General features: G+C 39.4%; 1 protein-coding gene across 9 annotated transcripts in view; it reads right to left on the bottom strand.

Moving 5' to 3' along the window:
* PLCB4 (phospholipase C beta 4) overlaps positions 1–25,477 on the bottom strand; it is a 409,575-nt gene that overhangs the window by 28,588 nt on the left and 355,510 nt on the right. For all 9 annotated transcript variants that reach the window (XM_032351392.1, XM_032351401.1, XM_032351402.1 and 6 more), the window contains 5 exons: positions 20,998–21,100; positions 19,499–19,663; positions 17,043–17,247; positions 3,136–3,224; positions 2,354–2,504 (listed from right to left, as the gene is read on the bottom strand). In XM_032351392.1, the coding sequence (XP_032207283.1) occupies positions 2,354–2,504; positions 3,136–3,224; positions 17,043–17,247; positions 19,499–19,663; positions 20,998–21,100 (713 nt within the window). The remainder of the gene's footprint in view (positions 1–2,353; positions 2,505–3,135; positions 3,225–17,042; positions 17,248–19,498; positions 19,664–20,997; positions 21,101–25,477) is intronic.

Here is a 25,477-nt window from a genome sequence, read left to right as displayed (position 1 = left end):
ACTCTACAAAACCTTCCAGGCATTTCCAGGCAAGGGAACTCCCACAGTCTGAGGGCAATCCTCTGAGAAAGTGGCAGCTGTGATTTGCAATCAGCCAATACACAGAACAGCTGGAGGGCGGGGGTGCTAAGCCCACAAAGGATATCAGATCAGGCACTGCAGCATCTGTGAGTGTTCCTTTACTCTTTGTATTTCAGGGTCTATCATCCCAGTCAACTACCTCCCTCTTCATCGTCATCAAAGAACAAAACTTTTTTTTTTTCCTCAGCTGTTTTGATCAAATGTAATTTTTAGGCAATAGGCTATTGAGAACTGCCATGCCTTCAACACACAGGAAATCCTGGAATCAAACTGTGGTATAACAGGATGCTGACATGAGGACCCGGAGTCACATACTCCATTATCCTGCTACTGGAGGGATGCTAGGCCAGGTGTTGTCATGGCAACTGGAGTTGTTGGAGAATCCCCAAACATTTTCTGTTGGACTGCAGACTTTTCATCTTACAAATTAAGAGGAATGTGTGTTTTGTACTCTAATTGAATTCCATTAGACTCCAAAAAGTGAGGGATGAGATATTCAAGAAAGAGAGGCCTTGAATCCCAGGCTCTTGTTTTTTAGTTTTGTTCATTTTAAGAGGAGGTGCACAGCCAGTGTGTGGGTAGGAAGTCGGGAAAGGGAGTTAGGGCTAAGAGAAATCGGTCCTGGGATCTATACCATCTATGATAGGGGCGTCCAGAGAACCTGGGCTCTTCTTCATCTCCTAAGTCTGATGTCACAAGGCAACTCCCTGCTTTACCGCAAGAGCAAGGGGGCGCTATAGGGCAGAGATGTGAATCTTGCCTGTAAAATGAACAGAGGACTGGGGTGCGTGCTCGTCCTCCAGAGAGCTAACAAATATTAAGACTGAAACCAGTCCAGTGAGACTTCTCTTTTGGTCTTGGTTAAAGTAAATTTTGATTAACGGGAACCTACGCAAACATGAACTTGGTTTTACATTTTTTGGGGAAAGATAGAAATAACTTGTAAAAATTTTAGTTCCTATAAACGATGTATCTAGGAAACACCCACAATCTGCATGCAGAACAGGAACTGGTACATGCTTAGTTCCCTCTGTGGGCCTACCAAAGTGTGTCTGACAGAACCTTGGCAGGGTTCTATGTGGGGGCTGTCCAATGGAGAGCCACGAGCTATGTGTGCCTCTGGGCACCTGAACTGTGGATAGTGCAAATAAAGAGTTCAAATGTTCATTTTAACGTTGAATTTTATAGAGCCACACGTTGCTAGTGGCTGCTCCACTGGCCAGTGTAGTTCTACGAGCTTCCCTGGTTAAGGGAAGGGTTAAGTACAGAACTTTGGGGTCCAAAGATTGTAGTTAATTCAAGTCTCACTACGTCAAGTTTTTGTTCTTATCAACAAAGCTCAAAAAGAACTTATTTGCTCTCAAGCCACCTTTTGGAGGCCAACTCAGAGTTTAGTTTTAATTCCTTAAAAATCAATGCCTGGTCAGTCAGCATGGAAGCTAATTTTAAATGAGGAATATGGTTGTGGCCCTACCTACTAGCTGAATGTTAGCACACGGGACCAATCATTTCTTACGGTGACACCTCTTAGGATATTTTGTTTCATCCACAGGAAACTATATAGAATTGGCCTTCAAATGTCCATATGATAATTTTACAAATAATCATGGATGTTATATATCTATTCATGGGAGCAACCCGTCAAGAAGGGAATCTAGAAATATATGAACAATGATGATTCTGTTGGTTCATGAGCCCACTGCCTGTCCAGATGAGTGACCACCGTAAGGGTATCCAGGAGAGTGTGGGGATGACTTAGCAAAGTGCACTACGTGGAAGTTCTTTTCATTAGGGAGTCTAAAACCTTTCTAAAACTATGGATATCGTACCCAGGACCCTAAATTGAAGGGGATCTAGTAGATGAGACAAAGGTTGACTTCCTGTTAAACACTCAGGGAAATTAAGTAGTTTGTCCAATCTACAAGAAAACATGCTGCTCTTGAGGTTTTTTTTTTTTTTTTTAAAGATTTTATTTGTTTATTTGACAGAGATCACAAGTAGACAGAGAGGCAGGCAGAGAGAGAAAGGGAAGCAGGCTCCAAGCTGAGCAGAAAGCCCGTGGCGGGACTCGATCCCAAAACCCTGAGATCATGACCTGAGCCAAAGGCAGCGGCTTAACCCACTGAGCCACCCAGGTGCCCATCTGCTCTTGAGTTTTACAGGGCAATGAAAACTGGAAAAATTAGCAATTTTAAATACCCTCATAGAAGGCTATTCAAAAAGAGTCTAAAATTGCCAGAACAGATAAGGAGCCCTAACCCCTCCCCTTTACCTTTCTTCGCTTCCACGCCAGACCCCAGGGCCGCCGTGGTGGTTGGTCTGAGCTCAGAGCTGCTCTGTGGGGTCACGTTTGCTTTGGCAGTGTTGGCTTTTCCTTTCTTGTCATTCTTAGAAGTATCACTGGGCACATCTGCTATGTCACTCTGGAGCAGAAATGTTTGTGTTAACCTACACGAATGCCACCTAGCTTTCAACTGTCTTGCCCTTTCTCTCTTTTACTGAATCCAGTTTGAATCACTCAGCATCTCCTCTACAACTCTCTTAATGGAACACTGCCTGGCAGGAGAAAGATTCCATGGTTTTCTCAGGCTTGAAGCAAAGGATGAAGCCAAGGAAAAAAGATACCACTCTTTTACAAGCAGGGTATGGTAAAGGGAGCTTTAAAAACAAAGGCACAAACAAGGCAAGTGTGCACAACAATGGGGGAGGTTGGATGCAGGACTGGTAAGCAACAGAGACACATACATGTCAACTTCACCAATTTACTGACTTGGGCTAGCTGGTATTCTAGTGTATCACAAAAGCATCCTATATCTGAAACATTACTAAAAGCTTTATGGATTTCCATTTCATTTAGTAAATGTTTTCCATTTTATTTATTATATATGCTACACTTTTACAGACCCTTGAAAATATTTTGTTGAATTGATAAATATAATTTCAAAAACACTCTTCAAGTTTGGTCTATGAATTTATCACTTTGTCTTGCTCTTATAATCACTGACCACTGAACTTCCCCAACTTGGCTGTCCTTAGCCAACCATTGCTACTTACAGTTTCAATGCCCATAGCTCTCATTTGGTCTGCTCTCTTTTCCGTAATGGAAAGAAATTTCTTTGGATCTGATAAAGCATCTACGATATCTGGAAAAAAAAAAAATTCAAGGGGCTGCTGATTCTCTGTTTTACCATACACACACAGGAAAATTCAGCTAATGAACAATTCATAATCCTAGACCTCTGTTAAGCCTTCTGTTAAGTACCCTCACCAGGACATAAGACAGAATTAGGAAAGCACAGTAGTTATAGAAAACAAGAAAATAAGGGCAAGGACAAAAGTCAGATGACTTTCTCCTATTTTCTCTTCGGTTTTTGCCCAAATAAAGATGACAGTGTGGCAGGGTGGGCCAAGTGAATTCCCTTGAGTTCTTGACTATTTACTTATAAGCAAGTTGATTCATGTCTCCAGCTCAGTTTCTTCATCTGAAAATTAGGGCTGATACCTCCCACTCTGAAGGGATTTGATGAGTATTCAATGAGATGATAACTGTAAAAAGTGCTTGGAACATAGTAGACACCACTGGTATCTAAGTCTTATTTTTAGGTAAGAAGGCTAATACATATTTAAAGCCAGTTTGGTTCCATTGCAGTTAAAATGAAGTATTTTCCTGCATTGTCTCAGCTACACCTTAAAAATGGTAAAATTCATGTTTTACATAATGTCATTGAGGAGCTCCAAGTATTTTTCAGTAGAATCTCATGTAATTTTGCATTATTTACCAATACTACAGAGATAATATTATGCTCATTATCTTAAAACAGTACATAATTTACAATTTTCAAAAACTCTATATACATCAATTTCTTCCAGTAAAATCACCCCCCCAATTATAGACTTAAGATAATTTTTCTCCATTGAATATATATATATTTCCTTTTATAATAGAAAATAATACATGTACATGATAAACATTCAAACATATAAAATGTAAAAATCTCCTCTCCTGCCAATGCTACCCTTTGTATATACTGTTAACCATTTCTTGCATCCTTATTGAAAAAAAGAACAAAACAAACAAACCAAACTCCAAATGGGCTCAGTTTCCTGTACCTATTTTTTATTTTAAACTTCACATTTCTTGGAGACACTTCTTTATCTGTAATGTAGGTCTACTGTATTACTTTTAAGGACTGCTTCAATATTCCATTTTCAGAATGACTACCATTTCTTTAACAGTGTTCGCTATTGGCAGACTGTTAGATTACTTCCAGTTCTCTGTTATTATAAAGAGGTATTGCAGGGAAGATCCTCGAATGTCAAACCTCAGAGCAGACATTTGCAGTATCCATAGCATAAATGCCTAGAGGTTAGAATGATATGTAAGGGTATTTGTCCTTTTGGTCATAGCATTGCCAAGCTGCCCTGCAAAGAAGTTGCATCAATTTATTTTCTCCTACCAGGGCTATATGAGAAGGTCTGACTCTAGTTATCACTCAGGTCCCTAAGAACTCTTTGTCTCCTAATGGGGGATGTGACCAAATCAGCTCTTAAATCTTGCTTACGAAAAATGACAGATAATCATTTTTTGGAAGTTAAAGTTCTAAGGCTGTATTTACCTACTTTAAGCCAAATTATGAACATTTTCATGCATACACAGAAGTAAAGTTAAAATAACCCCCCATATACTGTTGAAGCCCTAACTGTTATAAACAGCCGACTACATCTCCTTTATCTAGTCATCCTTCCCTTTTTTCCTTTCTCTCTTCTCTCTGCTGACACATTTTGAGGCCAATTCCAGACATTATAACATTTCATTCCTAATTACTTCTCTATGCAACTCTAAAAAAAAAAGCGCATTTTCTTTCTTTCTTTCTGAAAAAGCAGCACTATATTCAACAAAGCTGGCAGTGATTCCTAACCACGAATATAATAAATGGCCCATCTTTTTATTTCCCTTATTGACAGTTTGTTTGAATCAAGCTATAAAGCCCATACAAGGTCCCTGATAACTAAGTCTCTTGAACTGACTTTAATCTAGATTAGTCCCTGCTACTATTTATTTTTCATAATGCATACATTTGTTGAGGACACAGATCAGGTATCCCATAAAATGTCCCACATTCTGAGTATCAATGCTTCCTTGTTGTGTTATGAGGCTCAACTTTCCCTTTTTGTAGGAAGACCTCAAAGGAGATACCATGACATTCAGTATGGGTCCCATATAAACAGATAAAGCTTGACTACCCCACTAGCCCTGGTGCTAAACTCACTGAGTTGGCTCAGGACCTTTAATGCATCTGTGTCTGACTCCCAGATGCCTCCTCCTTGCCCTTGTCCACACTGTTACAGGCCAAGGTGAAACTCAGACTGTGTGCACTGAACCCCCTGCCCGTGGTGGGGAGGCCCTACCTGTACACACCCACACTGGATACACTTTGCCTTGGCTTCCCACTGGAATATCTCAGTGCAATTAGGCTGAAGGCCTGGAGGATATATATGGTATTTTTCAGTGGTTACTGGTAGTCCTTTCAGTAAGAATAGCATATAACACTTAATCACTTCCAGCTGATTAAAAAACCAAGAAAGCAAGACCTTAACGTGTGAAATGACCCATAATCATTCCAAACTAACCAAACTACTTCCCTTTTTGGATACTCTTGTGTCATTGTTTTCCACGTGAATACATATTTTATATGGTTTATTTAAAATTATATAATCTCCTTTTATCATTATTAGGTTATACCTGTACAGTTCTAAAGCTGAACTTTTATTGAATGAATAATGTTTCATAGAGTTTATGCACCAAATTATTCTCTACTTCTAGATATTTAGATGGACTTTCAATTTTTTTTAATGAAATATGACTTTGCAAGAAATATATTAATATAGAAAGAGGTCATTTCTTTTTATCAGAGAATTTGTAGTTTAGATAAATAAGATACTTATATGCTTGATGAGTATCACTAACAAAATTTGTTCCTAATAAGCTTTAAAATATTTAAGAATAATTAATGGAAGGAATGAGTACAAGGAAACTATAGCCAAATTAAGAGGGTATAGGAAGTTGAATACTGACCTCAAAATCATGACTACTGGGGGACCTTGGGACATCAGCTTATTTACAAATAGAGTCTTTGCATATATAATTAAAGACTGAGATTGCACTGGGTTAGGGTAGGCTCCAAATGTAATGACTGGTGCCACTGTAAGATGAGGAGAGGTCATACAGAGACAAAGAGAAAAAGGATAGGAGATGACAGAGAATAGAATAACATAACTATATGCTAGGAACACTGAGGACTGCCAGGAACCACTAGGAGTTAGGAAGAGGAAAGGAAGGATTTCTCCAAGAGTTTGAAATCTAGGATTTCAAACTTCTAGGCTCCAGAACCATCACAGAATACATTTCTGTTGTCTCAAGTCTTCCAGTTTGTGGCAAATCTGATTACCAATGGCAACTGAGAAAAAAGTTGTTGCTATTGTTTTAGTTTTTGTTGTTTTTAAAGGAGACAGAAGTTTATTGAATACACTGCAAGGTAGCAGCAGACAGCAAAGGAGGGACTGTCTGCCACAAGGTGGTAGGGAGGAGTCGAAGTTGTAGGGCAGAGTGAAAAGGTTATGGGAACGTATGAATTTTGCCTTTTTTGATAACTGTGCCTGGTTGTGAGTAGTCCATTGGTTAGTTAGGGCCTATGGTTATTTTGAAGTAGGTTGCTTAATGAGCCTGTTTGCATGCTGGAGGTTCCATTGTTCAAGCCTGTTGCCTAACAGCCTAAAAGGGTCTCTATATTCCCATCTGACAGATCGACAATGACAAATCTTTGGCTTTTGGGTGGAGGTCTCATCTTCAGTAGCTTCTTCCTGATGAAAGAGCTGTGGAGAGTTGTCCCTATGCATTGGCCATCATTGCTCCGTTGGGAATTTATACATAGGAATTACAAATGGTAGAGGCAACTGAGTCCAAGGTAGGCAAGATATAAGCATTTCCCTATGTAGAAGGGATCATCTGTCAGCTTGAAATTATGGCAGTGAAGGAGTTTTCTATTCTTGGGTATATCTTTCAAGCAAAGTAGGCTTTTTCATTGTTAACAAGAGCATCCCTCAGCCCCTGGAGACCTCTCGAGGACCCGTCATGGTTTGATCAAATAATATATCGGACCCTAGAGTATTCTTCTTGTTCCCTGCAGCAATGTCTTGGTCCCAGCCTTGAGGGCTGATTCTGCACAATTCTGACTGAGAACATAAGTGCTGTATTTTATAACAGAGTCATGAAACAATACGTAATTAGGTCATATATTGTTTTGTATTACATGGACAAACTGGCTAAGATGTCCTTGTCAGCCATCTGCTGAAGGATTATGTAGATAGAGCCTAAATTATACATCAGAAAAAGATGCCACAGATTTATCCATTAGTTGGATACATATCATTACTTAAATCCGTCTTCAATTACCAGTATTAACAATTCTAGAAGCTATTGGAGAATTATGTTCCCAGATCCTGAAATATTGCCTTGTTACTCAGTTTAAATGAGATACTTTTTTCACAGTTATGTGGGCTTTTGATATTTTTCTAGTATACGATATAACTCAATATAATAGTGTCTTTGATCAAATGATAACAGAAACACACAAAGTCTAAATAAGGCTTGTTCAAACTGAATCACATGGGACAAAAATGAGATGCTGAAATGCCTTGAACAAGGCTTAGGTTAACTGGCCACTTAAAACAAGTACTTGATTCCTGGCAATTTTGAATAATAAATCAGGTACTTCTAGGACACAGGAATTTGCCCTGGGGTGGCAGGTGCTGATTCTGTAGCCAGAGCAACAGATCAGTGCAGAGGGTAGCAACTGGGATAGTTCCACCAAAATAAATCTGGCATGATCTTGGCCAAAGATTTGCATATTTAAGTAAACCTGTTATCTTTCTTTGGTGCCAATATGATATTTCAAAAGTATCCTCCCCATGATTAGAGGAATATTGTGGCTGGGTAGATCCCACATAGTTCTGCATTCCACGGAACACCCCTCTGTGGCAAGAGTGAGTTTAGAAGCTGGTCAACATTGACTCGTGTGCTAGGTGTGTCTAAGAAGAGGCCACACTGACCTACTAACAGGGCAGAGACGTGTGCACACACTTTGATTCTATAGAACCCACAGGGTGAGCTGAAACCTCCTGGATGCACAGGCTTTGGAACCTTCTTTTAAAAAAGGAACCAGTCTGCCTTTTCTCATTTGCTTCTTTCTTCTGGACTAACAGAAGTTTTACTTACTTGTACTTGAAAAAAAAAATACCATCTATTTCTAGGTTTAGTGCCATTTCCAAAAGTCTGGTTGCTCCTGGTGAAGACTTTCCATGTATATTCGTTTTTTCCTCCTCCTTCCCTCCTACCCACCTTCCTCATTTCCATATAGAGTTGAAAGCATCAATTTAAGCATCCCCCCAAACTGAATAGAAGATAGCAATTCCTCAGCACAGACTTCCAGATACTTGCTGGTTTTCAAGGGAGCTCTGTCTTTGGTTTGTCTGCTTGTTTAGCAGTTGCTTTCCAAGGCACTTAACTTGGGTGTCTTGGTGGTGAGCACCAACTGTAGCACCTAGACAGTGTGGTTCCATGTGCTTGCTCTTGGCTCAGGTTCCCTCGTATTCTCCATTCTACTGCTTCTATCTTAGCAAGAGGTAAAGGCAGCAGAAGAGTTTATGTTTCCTTAATGGCTACAAAATGATGTTAATGAAGATAACAAATCCTGTAACTATGATTTTAGATGAGGTCTTTTAAGCTTCTACCAAATGACTAAGCATTTCCCAAACTGCATTTCTAGAATGTGAAAAGATACATTAGGGGTGGTTGCTGCAAGGATCCTGTGGTCAAATAAGACTGGGAATTGCTTATGTGTTCCCCTCTTCTTGGGTTCCACAGTAGATCCCAAGGAATGCAATCAGGAGCCTGATTAAACTCATCTAGCTGGGCAATTCCTGAGGGAATGTCGTTATAATTCATCCTGCCCCATTCTGGGCACTTTTCTTTAGTGTTCTTTTTTTTTTTTTCCTTCTTTCTTTAGTGTTCTTACCAACATATTCTGTAGTTCAGAAGAAGCCATCAAAATGGTTACTACTGCAATGCAAATCAATTTTTCAACAAATATTTGATGGAATAAAGCATCTTATCATCCATCAAGGAGAGGACAAAATAAATGGAAGGACTTTAAATTCTATCAGGAAATCCTGAGATCATAGCCCTGAAATGGCATCTTAATTAACAATGTTCCTCCTCTGGGGCTATGTCATGTAAGGGACAGTCCACTCTCTTTGCAGAGGGTTTGGAAAGCAACCCTGGGAAGATGATGGGCAGAGAGAACAAGAAACACCCACCCTCCAGCCTCCCTGGTGTATCTTGAATCCCAAGTCAGGCAGAAAGCAGAGCTGGCAAAAAGGGCCGCTTCCTCTTTGCTTGCATAAAAGAGCCTAGGTGCAGAAGAGAAAACAAAATGTCCAGCTACAGAAGGGAGATGAGCACTGCGCAGGGAAGGAGTGCCGAGCAGCTCATGCAACCCATCTTGGAGCAACATTTCCATGTAATGCCCATGTGCCCTGTATTCAGGTAGCAGAGCATCAACTCTCTTATTCTCCTTACCACTCAGTGATCATGAAACCTATGCAAGTGATCAAGCCCATCAAAAGTAACAGTGGGTGGCACAAAAGACTAATGCTCATTTAATTCCCACCAGCAGCAATGGCTCACAGTGATAGGGCTGGGCAATGGGTAGGTGCAGATGTCCTCCACATTTGCACCTACAGATAAAGCAGCAAAGAAAAGCCCAGTGCTCCGAGGCTCAGTGGATTTGACAAAGGAAAAGTCACCTTAGCACCCAACCCAGCATTTTCCTTTCATAGAGGAGTGTGGGGGGTAAATAAGAGGGCTCTTTTACTTGATGTTCAGCAGAAAAATAATACTGGAGAAGTCAAAGTCTTTTTGATTCATTCCTAGTCATCCCTCTCTAAATGTCACCATTTGTTTTTTTTTACGTGGAAACTGAGTTTTTGATAGTTAAGAGTCGTGATCTCTCTTCTTCCGCCCAGAGATATTTTACCACCACATGGCTTAGGAACGGAACCATCTGTGGAGACAGCTCAGAAGGGCTAGCAGTCATCTTTGGTCTGTGTTTTCTTGTGTGTGTTGAGAGTTTTTATTCTATAGCAACGAGGAGAAGGAATTGCACTTAAATTCCCTGTCTCTGTCTCCTTACAGGGCAAGGAAAGAAACAAGGAACTGACAGGAGAGGAGAAGGGTTGGGGTGGAAAATACTGGATCTAGACCCATGTTGGGAGGGAAGTGGGGCAACCCAGAGTTCAAGGCTTCTGAAGATTACCATATGCGAGAAGGTAAGACTAGTTAGGGGCAATTGAAAAATCTATGAAATTATCTCCATCAGGAGGGACTCCTCATTCTCTGGTGATCTCACAGCACAGAACCCCAATAAATAAGTGAGCCAAAGCTCCTGCCGATGCTCAAACCCTCCCTAAGGAACTGTCTTAACTTAGAAGAGCCTTTTAGGAACATTTTTCTTGTTTCTATAAAAATGATGCCACCCACCTGATGTTACCAAGATTTAAAATTCATTTAAAAATCATGTAGAACACTGAGTTGCTGGTGCTTAAAGAAAATCTGGTAAAATTACTAATGCATTAGAATTCTGAAACTTTGTAGTCAGCACGGAGTTAGATGATTTTTCTTACGATGATGAATTGTTCATGACAAGAGTTTACTGCAGCAAAGGAAAGGGCAAAGTTGGATAGAAGAAAATAGAACCAATGGATTTTTCTTGAGCTTGTTACAAATAAATACAAATGAAAAAAAAAATTAATGGAAGGATTGCTGTGGTGAGGGTCACTCCTAATGTTGCGCTCCAACCAGTGTTGTCAACTGTGACCTCAATGAAACAGCATCCCGGCAGGCCAGGAAAAGTAGATGTGGTTGAATCCACAACCATTACTTTCAGAGAAGTTTATCTAGACATTATGATGTATTGGCCACCGCTTTGAAGTTATATGAGGTGAGGGGGGTTACTTAGAAGTAAAATAAAATTTGATTTGAATAATGACTTAAAAAAAGAAAAACAACCCAATTTAAAAAACAAAACAAAACAAAATAAACATACCAAAAAAACCAAAGACCAAAACTCAAAAAAACCCCCCACAAAGGGTACTAGAGAGTATTTTTCAGGAAAAGGAAAGCAAATGACCAAGAAACAGATGAAATACAGTCAATCTGACTTATAATTGTAAATACACAAGTTAAAATGATGAGATATCACTTTTACTACCATTACTGGAAAAAAAAAAAAAAAAGGCATTTTTTTTAGAATCCAGAACTGGCCATGGTGAATGAGAATAGGAGTCTCATAGGCACTGGGTGGGAGTACTGATCCAGCCAAAGGGATGGATAAAGAGAGAGTAGTAGATACACATATGGAATAGTACATAACTTTCAAAAATAATTTAAAAGTCTTATGTGCATTGGCAGGGATGTTCTCTAAGATATATTATGTGAGGAAAGCAAAGCTCAGAACAGGGTATATTATATTATCTTTTGATGTTTAATTAAGAAAGAAATATATTGGGGCGCCTGGGTGGCTCAGTGGGTTAAAGCCTCTGCCTTCAGCTCAGGTCATGATCCCCAGGTCCTGGGCTCGAGCCCCGCATCGGGCTTTCTGCTCAGCAGGGAGCCTGCTTCCTCCTCTCTCTCTCTGCCTGTCTCTATGCCTACTTGTAATCTCTGTCTGTCAAATAAATAAATAAAATCTTAAAAAAAAAAAAGAAAGAAATATATGGGGTGCCTGGGTGGCTCAGTTGTTGGGTGTCTGCCGTTGGCTCGAGTCATGATCCCAGGGTTTTGGGATTGAACCCCACATAGGGCTCCCTGCTTGGTGGGGAACCTGCTTCTCTCTCTTCCACTCCCTCTGCTTGTATTCCCTTTTTCACTGTGTCTCGATCAAATAAATAAATAAAATCTTTTTTAAAAAAAAGAAATATATGTGTGTGATATATACACGGAGACTGCACACTTATGCATATACATATGTATAACATATGCACAGATAGGCTTTATGTTTTATAACCTTTTGACATTTTGACATTTCTGTCTTTCTTTTATTTTAAAATGTTATTAATGAGGGCACCTGGGTGGCTCAGTGTGTTAAATGTCTGCCTTCAGTTCGGGTCATGATCCCAGGATCCTGGGATCAAGTCCCACATCAGGCTCCTTGTTCAGCAAGGAGCCTGCTTCTCCCTCTGCCTGCTACTCCTTCTTATGTTCTCTTTCTCTGACAAATTAATAAAATATTTAAAAAATGTTACCAAGAACTATCTAGGTAGCAGCATAATAGGTTGCTTTATTTTTTTCTAAATTCAAAATATATATCTATTTTAAACTCTTTGTGCTGTTTTTATATTACACCGTTGTTATAGAAAAATAGGGCAAAATACAATTTTTAGAAATTTACAGAGGTTACATATGCTTACTTAAATGATCCAGAAATAATAAGTAGAGTCCTACCATATGGGATACTGTGTTCTCTGTGATGTTCCTGGAAGCTGTCCAATGCAGTGGGTCAGCTTCATTAACCCTCATTCATTAACCTCACCTCTATTCTCAAAGAGATAACTATTCTCAAACTTGGGTGTATATCCTACCAGAATTTTTTCTATCTACTTCATATGTGTGTGTGTGTGTGTGCGCGCACGCGCATGTGCGTGTATAAACAGATAGTTAAGGATCTTTGTAACTAACAATCAGATCATTTTGCAATCCACTTTTTCTCTTGGTAATGAATGTCATATTTGTGTTCTGAACACTGAGATCCAAGTCATTATTTTTAATAGCTACATGATCTTCTACAGAATGGTTTTCCATATTTTACCAGTCTTTACTGGTGGACTTAGGTTGTTTCTGATCTTTTTCATACAAATAATGCTGCATGAAATTATACCATGGATTTAAGATAATTGCTTGGTTTTAGCTGTCAGATTAAAGAAATACCTAATTCCTAGGTTAAGCATTTGGTGAATTATAAAAGTTGAGATTTCATTCACTTGGTCAGGTGTAAGAGGTCTTACTTCTATAATTAGTCTAAACTTGTTAAGTGATTTTGGAGAAATGGACCCACTCAAAAGCTAAGAAAACATAACTTGCCAAATTACTTAGTGTCCTGGAAATGTGACTATTTCCCTTAAGGTGCCAAAATTATTCAACAAGAAGAGTAACACTCTTCTTGGTAAATGATGCTTTTCATGATACATCGTCAAACATGGACCAGAACTTTTCAGTTTTAGTACCATATACCCTGTGTTTCAGCTTACTCAGAATATGTAAATAGTCCAGCACTTCCCTGTCTGAAGAGAAAATCAGTTTACCTCTCTGCTGTGATTCATCTTTCATGGTCTCAACATGGCCACTGAAGGACCCCTCAACCCCACTCTAATAACTTCTTAGCTCAATGCCCCCAACATCCTCTGGTGTACTGCCCTGTGGCACGGATATAATAAATTACACTCATTTATGTATATGTACATGTCTATGTGTACAGGGTTGGAAAATTCTTGAGGATAAGTGTAGATGATGTTTTCAACTTTATATCTCTTACACATAGAGTAGGTACTAAATAATAATGACTATATCTTTTCCTTTGAGAAAAATAGTTTAAATGAATTTACTCAGAAATTGTCTTTACTGATTAAACCAGTAAATGTTAACAAAAGTTGTATCTCGTACATACACTGCTGATGGGTTATTTGGCAATCTGTATCTAAAGCTTTAAATATACAAACAACTCTTGGGACACCTGGGTGGCTCAGTCAGTAAAGCGTCTGCCTTCAGCTCAGGTCCTAGTCCCAGAGTGCTGGGATTGAGTCCCACATCAGGCTCTTTGCTCAGCCAGGAGCCTGCTTTTCCGTCTCCCCTTCCCACTGCTTGTGCTCTCTTTCTGACAAATAAATAAAATCTTAAAATACACACACACACACACACACACACACACACACACACACACCCCACGCAGCTCTTTCCACTTCAAAGAATTCATCTACAAGAAGTGATCACAAGTATTCCCAAGGCTTTACATTTAAGGTTCCTAGGCACAATATTTTTTATAAGAAAAAAATGGAAATGACTTCAAAGTTTATCAAAACTGAAGTACAGATAATACATAAAATGGAATCTCATGCAGCTAATAAAAATATTTCTATGCCATGGAAAAATAGTGTCTATTAAGTGGAAAAAAATTAACTCTCTGAAGTAATGAGTCTAAATGACTAGGTGCAGTAAGCGCTATTTAATTAAAATAGAAGAAATGAAATTGAAAGTAAAGAGACCAATATGGCAACAGAGCTCTCTCCACGTGGTGGATTTATGGACGACCTTTTTATTCTTTGTGCTAGAAGAATCTCTTTCTGATACATAGACCATCTATTTTGCCCTTTCTAAATTAAAGATTTTATTTACTTATTTGACAGAACACGTGTGTGTGCACGTAAGCAGAGGGGGAGGAAGAGGGAGGAGTAAGAATCTTGAGCAGACTCCACGCTGAGTGTGGAGCCCAGCTTGGGGCTCCATCCCATGACCCTGAGATCATGACCTGAGCCTGAACCAAGATTTGGATGATTAACTGACTGAGTCATATAGGTGCCCCTATTTTGCCTTTTACAGAATAAAACCTACCAAACATATTTGTGGAATGAATAAATCCATATTATCTTTCTTTGGCCATATAAAAATCTGAGATCTATATCAACAATTTACCATTTTTGTTTTGTTTTGTTTTTGTTTTTGTTTTTTTTCGTTTCCTAGAAAATGCTGGCATGCAAGGCGGCCAAGTTTCATTTTGAACTTTTCCCTATGGAATCAACATAGAATATCAATGTTCTAGGGAACAGGGGCTCCATAGATGTCCTACTCTGCGGGCTCAGCACATAAATGTTCAGAACCGAATATGGGAAGTTAGTTACTCAGATGAAATAAGGACAACACACTGTGTAAGTCAAGAGGTCATAGAGAAAATCAGAAAGTGAGGAAGAGATGATTCTCATATGCTTATGTTTTTCTCCTCAGGTAAGTCCCTCAAGTAAATGCTCATGGCGCCTGCCCTCAGTTTCGTCACATAAAGAGATGACTGACAATTCTGAATAAGCAGTCTTCAAATGTCATACTGAGGTTAAAACATGAACTGTGGAATCCCACCCATGATAACACAGTATAGAAATTTCAAAGGCTTCTGATACAAAGTAAGTGACTACAATGACACGGCAGGAAAAAAAATATGAGACTATTTTTAAGGAGATTAATCTGAATCCATATGTACACAAATGCAGACCCTGGGAAGAAGCTGCCCTATAAATACAGACATTTCTTCAGCACAGACCTACAGGCGCCCACATCCCTTCTCCGCAACTTTTGGACTTGATGGACAGTGCTTGACACAAAGTAGGAACGGGACAAACTATTTCTTTCCCTTTTCTATTCCAACTGCCCATTTCTCTGGAATGAATTTGAGAGTTCCAGCTGAAAAGTAACCCATGCAGAGGGAAAGGGACTTGTAAGTTTTTGGCCATGTTTGTTTATACAACCATTTCGAAAATGTATAACGGATAGCACACTGCCCACTCTCAAGTATGGGGAAGATGGCATAATTCATCTGCTGATGCTCCTAAAAGCATACTGTAGGTTTTTCCTGTCTCTTTTCTTATCCACTTACCCAGCCCCACGGCATCCCACCCAGACTCTTTTTTGTGCTTTTATATCCGCTACAGTATGTTCTGGCTTCTAATATAGGCTTTCTTTTTAAATGAAAAGCAGAGGAGGAGGAGGAGGAGGAGGAGGAGGAGGAGGAGGAGGAAGGAGTCTTTACTCTGGATTTGGTAACTGAAAAAATCCTTACGGTTCATGTCCCTTTTTGACTCTGCAATTGGGTTGGTAAAGCTGAGGATTAGAGAACATTGGCTCTTCAGAGATGCAAGCAGTATTAAAAAACCAACAAACAAACAAAAAAACCACCACAATATAACCCCCAAATCCCCAAACAAAACCATGATGTGTTCCAGCATACTACAGAAACGATATTCGTATCGATAGCCGACATACGTGTGTGCACACATTTCTGAGCCTTCCTAGGTCACGTGCTGTAAGGGTTAGTCCTTCACGACAATGCTGTGAGGGAGGCAGTAGGAGCATCTTCACTTTACAGGCCAGGGAATGAGGGTTTGAGAGGTTGTCACTGTCCCAAGGTCACGCAGCCAGGAGTAGAGAGTTAGAATTTGCACCCTTGGTTAATTTGACATAATCATTGTTTCTTTAGGGCTAAAGAGACTGAGAATATAGAGGATCTTCATCTTCTTTCAATGTTTTTGTTTTAATTGATGGTTATAAAAAGTTAGCATGTTAGAATATAAGCAAAATCTTATGATTTGGTCCGGGTTTTTATTTCTCCCATTGATTACCTTCGTGAAACCAAAGGTGGTCTCCTGTGGATGGATGACTGGGATTTTTTTGGGCAACTGAACTCTCTGGTGGACTTGGAAGAAAATCCATGTTGATACATGAGTTCAATTTAAAATTTTTAGGGATACCAAATGATATCTATGGTTCCATGTTACTTACGTCCTTTCTCCCGTTGGATGACGATGTAAGTAAATCCTTCACAGACATATTTGCAAAAATTGATAGACCATACAAAATTACAGTATTTTAAAATAAGAAAGAACCTTAAAGATAATCCAGTCTTGTGCTCTCATTTCTTCCTAGGAAACCTGAAGCTCCTCTCGATCTTTGAATTCTTTGAGGCTATAGGAGTTGGCAGCACTGGTAGAATCATTTTTTTTTTTTTTTTTTTTAGCGATTGGTGAAATATTTTATAATCCTCTAAATCCTCTAATTTAGGACTTTTGTACTCAAATGTTTAACTTACCTCCAAATCCATCAGGCACATATGTTTTAAGAACAATATTGCAGAAAATGGTTGGCAGTGATAATGGTTTATTTCCCTCATTTCGAAGGGAAATGTGTCGATAGCCTGCTTGGAGGCCATCCAGAGGAAGGATCCTCTGGCCTATGAGCCTGTTGTTGTCGTCATACACTGCTATTCTCAAGACTGCCAGGTCAGGGAGGATTACCTGCAAACAAAGAATGGTACCTTTCAGAGGTATTTTGGGAAGCCGCCCCCAAGAGCCCTGACTCGAGGAATCTGAACCATATACCCACACTGCCCTTAAATGTGCCTTTATAGTGAAAAGAAGCCCAAGATCGATTTGGATTCCTGAAGGATACTGTCCAAGCTGCGGTATCCAAGCTGTTGAGAAAGCAATTGAACAGGCTTCCTGGAAATCATCTCTTTGAAAATTTTAGATGAAAGGGATGTGAACAATTACCAGTCCAACCCTTGTCATCTTTGCCCATCCCCATGCATAAAAATGGACAAACAAAAGGAGGCCCTGAGAGATCAAGTGACTTTCCTCAATCTCTGAGATCAGAACAGCTGGGCCTGGAATCGGGGCCCTTGCCTTTGAATCTTGTGGTCTGCCTCCTACCTGGGCTGCTTCTCTGCTTTTTAGCTTGGCCTGTTTTTGAGAATATGGAAAGTATCTTTGAAGAAATGTTCCACATATAAAGGACAGCGTACAGAGAAATTTGGATTTTCCCTTTTCCTTGCACTCCCAATATTTTGGGATATTAAATAGAGTGAGATGGGGCAGCTAGAAACATTAACTTATATCCAAGACATCTACTCTTGCTATCTTCAAAATAAATAAAAGGACATAAAATCTGAGCTCAGCCAGCAGAATCCTAATTCAGATATAAAATAGCAACAGGACACAAGAAAATCCAATGTTTTAAATCAGGAATGACTTTTCATTGGCTAAGAACAACGAAGACATCTTGGCTAGTTTGAGTACTGTATCTAAGGCTAGACAATGGATCGGTTGTCTAGTTCTGGCTAGAGATTATCATTTAATCCAAGACGATGAAGAGGAGAAATCAAGTTCAAATTCAACCAACGTCATTTGTGCTATTGTTTCTCAAGTGGGTAAAAGGGGGCTTGCCTTGTGAGATCAGTGCAAAGACCAAAAATATTAAAAACAAGAGAGAACAAAAAGCGAAAGTACTTGGTCCTGACGAAAAGCAACTTAACTTCTGAAAAACAGTGAAGGGTGCAGAACTGGCATCTTGTTTCTGGGGCCAGTAATTCTATATGTAAAAACCAAGTCTGATGTCTCCTCACTCATCAGAAACCATGAATGTCTGAAGTCAACTTTCTGAATTTCTAGAAATGTGTCTAGGGATTATTCATGCTGCCAAAGAACACTGGTCACACCGACAACAGATCCAGCTATAAGAAGCTATTAAAAAAAAAAAAAAAAACTGGTGGAAGAAAAAAGGCCCATGACAAGTTATATCCAATTTCCACCACACCCTGTAGGAGAGAAGGTCACCGTGGGGGTTGCATGGAAATAACAGTGCTCACATAACAAGGGGAGCCTAAATCTCATAATGGCTTGTTTCATTGAACTACTGATCTTCTGTAATCTGGTTTCTGAAAGCCAGTTAGCCAACTCTGAAACTGCTAATCCTCATTTCTGTTAAGCTAAGAAGCCAAAGATCTGTGTTGGAGGACATGCACATGGAACAGAAACACTGGAAGCCCTGGGCCTGAAGCAGCAGCAAGAAGCTATTCCGGTTGGGATAACAGAGCAAGTGAGAGAGAAGAACAGCTCTACTTGGAGATGGCACTACCAATGCATGGATTTTTCAACACATATTACACCGACAAGTGAGAAACAAAGGGCAAACGAGATTACAAGATAAAAATGAAATCATTATAGAGTATGACTGTGATTGGTCTGGGGATCAAGGTACAATGGTAGGAAACCCCCCCAAAACCCAAAATAGCACATGAAGTACAGACTGTAGGGGTGGCAACAGGCATCACACTTTCTAGAGGCACAGGACAATACCAGCTGATCTATTTAAGGACATTTATTGGTCTTACTTTTGGGTTCACCATCCTACCTGTCCTCTTGGCTAAAGGAGCCAATTGCAAGTTACCAGCCACTGCCAGGGCAGAAAAGAACTCTCCAGTGTGTATGATGCCCACCAGTGAGGACACATTCTAAGGACCACCCATCTGGAACTTGAGCATTGCCAGACAGAAGGTGGGCTCCTTGGAGGAGAAAGGAGAGCCACAAGGACAAGAACACACAAAAGTAACAATCATACAGCATCGACAGAACTTACCCACTGGAAGAAGAGAAGAAGACATTTGGGGTTGTATAACTGCCCCATGTCACGTAGTGTCTATGTAGCCTATGCACTAAAATGTGGCCCCTGAGTTAGCACAGCGAGTCTGACATGTTGAAAGTGCCCTACCTTCCGGAACACAAATGATTCTTCATTGTAAACTGGATTGAGTCCGTTGTTCATCACCATGCGAGTTCGGAATTCCTTACGTATGGTGTCGGTGGGCAACCCATACATATCCACTTCTACGTATGTACCAATTTTCTTATCTGATAAAAACTGACCTGATATGACCTGCAGCAACACAGAAACAGGGTGAGAGAGAAGTCAAGTCTGTGTAATTATCAAGAGCAATGAATAATCCAGAAGTAAGAAATCATCTGTTCATCTTTAGAAATTTTAGTTACCTATGGAAGTAATGTATTCATTCCTTACTAAAACATTATTGAGCAACTACTTTATGCAAAACAATAAACAAACAAAAAATCCCTGCTCAAGACAGAGGTTCTGATGTTGAGAACTGTCTATAAAGAGAAGACAGAAATGATGAACCCTATAATACAAAGAAATAATGTCCACAAGCAGCTTAATTCCACCTAAATATCCACAAAGTAATGGGTTCAAATATGACCTAGGATCCTATCAGAGCTCTGAAATTCTGCCCTATTACACTTTATTAAATTCTTTTATAAGTCTTAGAAAGAGATGCAATAAAGAAAAAAGCAATGCTAAAATGCCTGTTGCCTGTTATCCTTTACTGATATCAATAATGGTCGGAGGTATATATTTGCAAAGTCCAGACCTATTATAAAGCCATGGACAGACTATTTTTCATTTACTTTCCAAAGTACTATATAGCCATGTAGCAGGGTTTCTTTCTGTATTATTGAATAGATCATAACTTCCAAAGTTTTTCGAGGTAAAATCTGACATACAATAAACCGTACATTTAAAAGTGCACAGAAGGTCCATTTTGACATATGTGCACATGTATGAAACTGTCACAGTTTTCACTTTTCCAGAATGTCATGTAGTTGCAACCATACAGTACGAAGTCTTTTCATTTGCTTCATTCCCTTAGGAATAAGCACGGAAGTTTCCTGTATGCGTTTCCATGACTTGCTAGCTCCTCTCTTGCCAGCACTGAATGGTGTGGGTGTGCCACAGTTTATGTATCCAACACCTAAGGAAGGATATCTTAGTTGTCCAATTTTTGGCAATTTCGAATAAAGCTGCTACAAACACCTCTGTGCAGGTTTTTGTGTGGGTGCAAGTTTTCTATCCGTTTGGGTAAATACCAAGGAGTACGATTCCTGGACTATAGGATAAGAGCACGCTTCCAAAGTGGCTGCCCCATTTTGCATTCTCACCAGCAATGATTAAGAGTTCCTACTGCTCCATATCCTCCAGTAGGTACTTTTTCGATCTGGTGTCTTCTGTTGAATGTAGCTAGTAGTTCCACTAGGGAACAAAAGGTATCTCTTAGGAAGAAAAGGGGCAATCGCAAAGTTGAGAGCAACACATGGGCCTTGTGACTTGACATTAAATATTTCAATGTGGCTTCTTAAGGCTTTTCCAGGACCACCCGCAGACATGTTTTTACAGTTCTGAGGCAGCAGGGGGCCTACCTGGACTGAGCAAGTGGCCGCAATAACCCCATCGACAGGAGTTTCAGAGAAGGGATCGAATGTTCGATCGGGCCGTCTCATGAAATCTGGTTTGAGGAGGTACCTGGTGGGACAAAAGCAAAGAAAGAGTTGATGAGCTGCATTTACAATGACTGACACACTCATGCTTCAGGACACTAAGTCCTTCCTTTCTCCCGTCTCTACTTTAAGAGCTAGGGTTTTAGGTAGAGGAGTCTAAAGATTGAAGAAATTATTCCTTTCCTATGGAGAATCCTGAAGAGAGGCAGGAAACGAGGAATGCTTTTAGATTCCCGGCTCAGTGACATCGAGCTTCCTGATGCTATTACATTCTCTTGAACTTTTTTATGCCACGGACCTCCTTAGATACTTACTCTCATGCACACAATATAAAATACAAGGAATAGCAGTGAAAAACCAATTATATGAGCCCTAGTTACTAAAATATGAGAGTAGGGGCACCTGGGTGGCTCAGTGGGTTAAGCCTCTGTCTTTGGCTCAGGTCATGATCTCAGGGTCCTGGGGTCGAGCCCTGCATCGGGTTCTCCGCTCAGCAGACAGCCTGCTTCCCCCTCCCCTCTCTTCCTGTCTCTCTGCCTACTTGTGATCTCTCTTCTCTGTCAAATAAATAAAATCTTTAAAAAAAACAAAATAAAATATGAGAGTACATGATATTCTACTTTGAGTTTTAATGACTGCATTGAATTATGAGATATGATGCTAAGTTGATAACTATAATTTTAAAGTACTGATATGCATAAAAATATTTTGTGAGATCTGTAACAGTAGTAATGATACAAAAATATCTGTGATTTACATTGGTGTCAGAGTCACAGGTACTGTTAATAGTATTGCGGATTGTTGTCTCTGTTCACAGTGAAAAGAACCATGTAATTTCAAGTTAGAGGCAGGTGAACACAAAGATGTAATTATTTCCCTATTTCTAGCTAGTGCCATTAGGCAAGAAAATGGAATAAAAGATATCTAGATGGAAAGAAAGAAGTAAAACTCCTCCTGACAGATGACATGATCTTGTATATAGAATATACTTAAGGAATTTACCTAAGGAATCTACTTAAAAATGATAAGAGGGGTGCCTGGGTTCAGTTGGTCAAGTGTTTGACTATTAGTTTTGGCTCAGTCATGATCTCATGGGTCATGAGATCGAACCCACAGTGGGTTCCATGCTCAGTGGGGAGTCTGTTTAAGACCCTCTCCCTCTGCCCCTCCCCTAGTTCATGCTCTTTTTCTTTGTAAAATTCTTCTAAAATCTAAAGAATATACATATATTTTTAAAACCCATCAGAACTAATAAATGAATTCAACAAGGCTGCAGGGTTAAAAACCAATATACAGAAATCAATTGTATTTCTAAATACCAGTAATGAACAATCCAAAAACTGAAATTAAGAAGATTCCATTTATCACAGCACCAAAAAGAATAAAATACTTAGGAATAAATTTAATGAAATAAGTGCATGTAGTTTGAAAGCTACAAGACACTGTTGAAAGATGTTAAAGAAGATCTAAGTAAATGGAAAGACATCTTGTGTTCATGGATCAGAAGACTTGATATGGTTAAGCTGGCACTATTCACCAGACTGATATACAGATTCAATCCCTATCCAGATCCCAAGTGGCTTCTTGAGAAAGTGACAAGCTGATCCTAAAACTCAAGGACCAAGAATAGCCAACATACCCTTGAACAAGAAAAACAAAATTGAAGCTCTCATATTTCTCAATTTCAAAACTTTCTACAAAGCAACAGTAATCAAGGAAGTGTGGTATTGGCATAAAAATGCACACATACATCAATGAGATGGAACTGGGAATCCAGAAATAAATTCATGTATCTATGCTCAGTTGGTTTTTGACAAGGATGCCAAGATTATTCAAAGAGGGAAAGAATATTCTTTTAAATAAATGTTGCTAGGACAACTATAATGGCCACATGCAAAAGAAGAAAACTGGTCTCTTCCCTCACATCATATACAAACATTAACTCAAGATGGACCAAAGACTTAAATGTAAGAGCCAAAATGATAATTTTTTTAGAAGAAAAATAAGGATAAATCTTCACAACTTGGCAATGGGTCTTAGACATAACATCAAAAGCATAAGCAACACAAGGAAAACAAAAAGATAAAATTAGCCTTATCATAAAAACTTCTGCACTTCAAAGGGCAATATCAAGATAATGAAAAAACAAGCCACGGGATGGGAGAAAATATTTGCAAATCACATACTGATAAGAGGCGTGTGCCTACGATATGTCAAAAACAACCCAGTAGACAAGAGGGCAAGTGATCTGAACACATATTTCTCCAAATAAGAGAAACAAATGGCCAATAATAAGGACATGAAAAAATGCCTGGTATCATTAGTTTTGAGAGAAATGCAAATCAAAATCACAGTGAACTATCGCTACACACATATTAGAATGGCTATAGTAAAAAAGTCAGATAACACTAAGTATCATCAAGTTCATGGAACAAATGGAACCCTCATACATGGCTGGTGGGAATGTGAAATGACACCAAGACAGTCTGGCTGTTCCCCAAACAGTTAAACAGAGGTGTCATGTGACCCAGCAATTCCACTCTTAGTAAATACCCAAGAAAAATGAAAATACATCTACACAAAAACTTGTCTGTGAATGAATGTTAGAGCAGCATAATTCCTAATAACCAAAAGATGGAAACAATCCAGATGTCTATGAATATTTAAGTGAATATATAGTATGGGGCATACCCACACTATGGGAAATGACTTGGTAGAAAGAAATGAGTACTGATATGTGCTACAGCATAAACCTTGAAAGCATAATGCTAAGTGAAAGAAGCCAGTCACAAAGACCACATACTGCATGAATTAATTCCTATAAAATGTGCTGTCTGTACAAATCCGGAGAGACAGAGAGTAGATGGTGGCTGCTTATGGCTGCGAATAGGGAGTAGGGGTTACAGGGAGGTGATGGCTAAAGGGTATGAGTTTTCTTTGTGAAGCAAGGAAAATGTTTGGAAATTGACCCAACTCCACAATGTCTGTCCCTTATCTCCTTTAGTTACAGTCACATATCAGACCTCCGCCAGATTCCATAACTGCCCTGAACTTGTATCAGATTTCATCTAAGAAAAAAATTTTTGTTTTTACAAAGGACTATAGCCACAGGTAGGAAAAGTCCATCCTAACCTGAATAGCAGATAAAGGACAATAAAAGTACTTTCCCCCAAACTATGGGTTTACTTTTAAGTGTAAAGGATCAAAATTAGAGGGATCAAGTCTTTCCTATTCTTTAGGAGTGTAACTTTTACTGATTTTAACTCTAGATGCTGTCAAATTTATTATCTTTTAAAATCCAACCAGAAAGGATTCTGGGGCGTGACTTTTCTCCTTAAAGACAAACTCTAAGTTCCATTTTTGTGGTTTAGACAAAGTTGTCATTCACTGTTATCTTCTAAGTTTGAGCAAAAAAAGTGTTAAAATAACCATTCAACTTAGATGTAATCATCAGTAAAGAACCTCCAAGGACAGCACTGATTTTTAAATCAAAGACATACAGAATTTTCAGAATCATTCAAATATTAAAGATGATTTTGAACTTTTACCTGTCTCCAAGAGAATGTAACCCTAAATATTAATTTAAAATCTAACTGCACGAAACAGATGGTTTTCTATATTTACAGTTTTAGATTTGGGACCCACCCCCTTTTTTTGTGTGCCTAGTGTTAGACACTGGAAAATATGATGATATGGCAAAAATTGAAGTCTTAGAATGGAAAGTAGATGAGAAACTACAATATTAACACACACTACTTCAAGCGAAGCCTACCAGTGTTGACAAAATATCAGCCGTTAGCTTCAAGGGGATGTAAGAGAGGATGGTTTTGGCTTTCACAAGAAGGGGAACATGGATTCCAGTTGCATGGAATGAGGGATTTGCCTCCTGAGAAAAGCAGGGGCAGAGACTCTCTGGAGATTCCGTACTCTCTATTCCCTACAGCCATTTCTGAAGGGACCTTTCTTACCAAAAATACAAAATTGTGATGCTGATGATTTCTGGGTGCCCAAAACATTTTTCCATGTTCCTTCCTTCCACATCTGCTTAGAAGAAAACTCCTCTGTGAGAGCGTGAACCAATACAAAATAAGAAGTGCCAGGGGAAAAGGGCAAGAAACCAGAGTCCAATTCTCCAAGGCAGGCAGCCTTCAGTTTAATGTATTGATCTTATATAATAATAAATAAAAGAAAGCATGGAGAAGTTTGACAGGGCCAGGAGGTAAGTCCACGTTTGGGGGTGACACTGAGCCAGCTTATCTTGAAGGGGTGTCTACTTGGGGCCTGTGGGGACCTGTGGATGTAGCAGAGGCCACCACTCACTGGTGCCCGTGCAGGTCCAGGGAGCACCGGGCATCAGTGGGACCTGTGTCGTTACACAGTGCTCTGAACTTAGAAGAGTTTT

Source organism: Mustela erminea, chromosome 7, assembly GCF_009829155.1.
Source record: "Mustela erminea isolate mMusErm1 chromosome 7, mMusErm1.Pri, whole genome shotgun sequence".
Classification (NCBI taxonomy): domain Eukaryota; kingdom Metazoa; phylum Chordata; class Mammalia; order Carnivora; family Mustelidae; genus Mustela; species Mustela erminea.
This window is presented reverse-complemented; position numbering and strand designations above follow the sequence as displayed.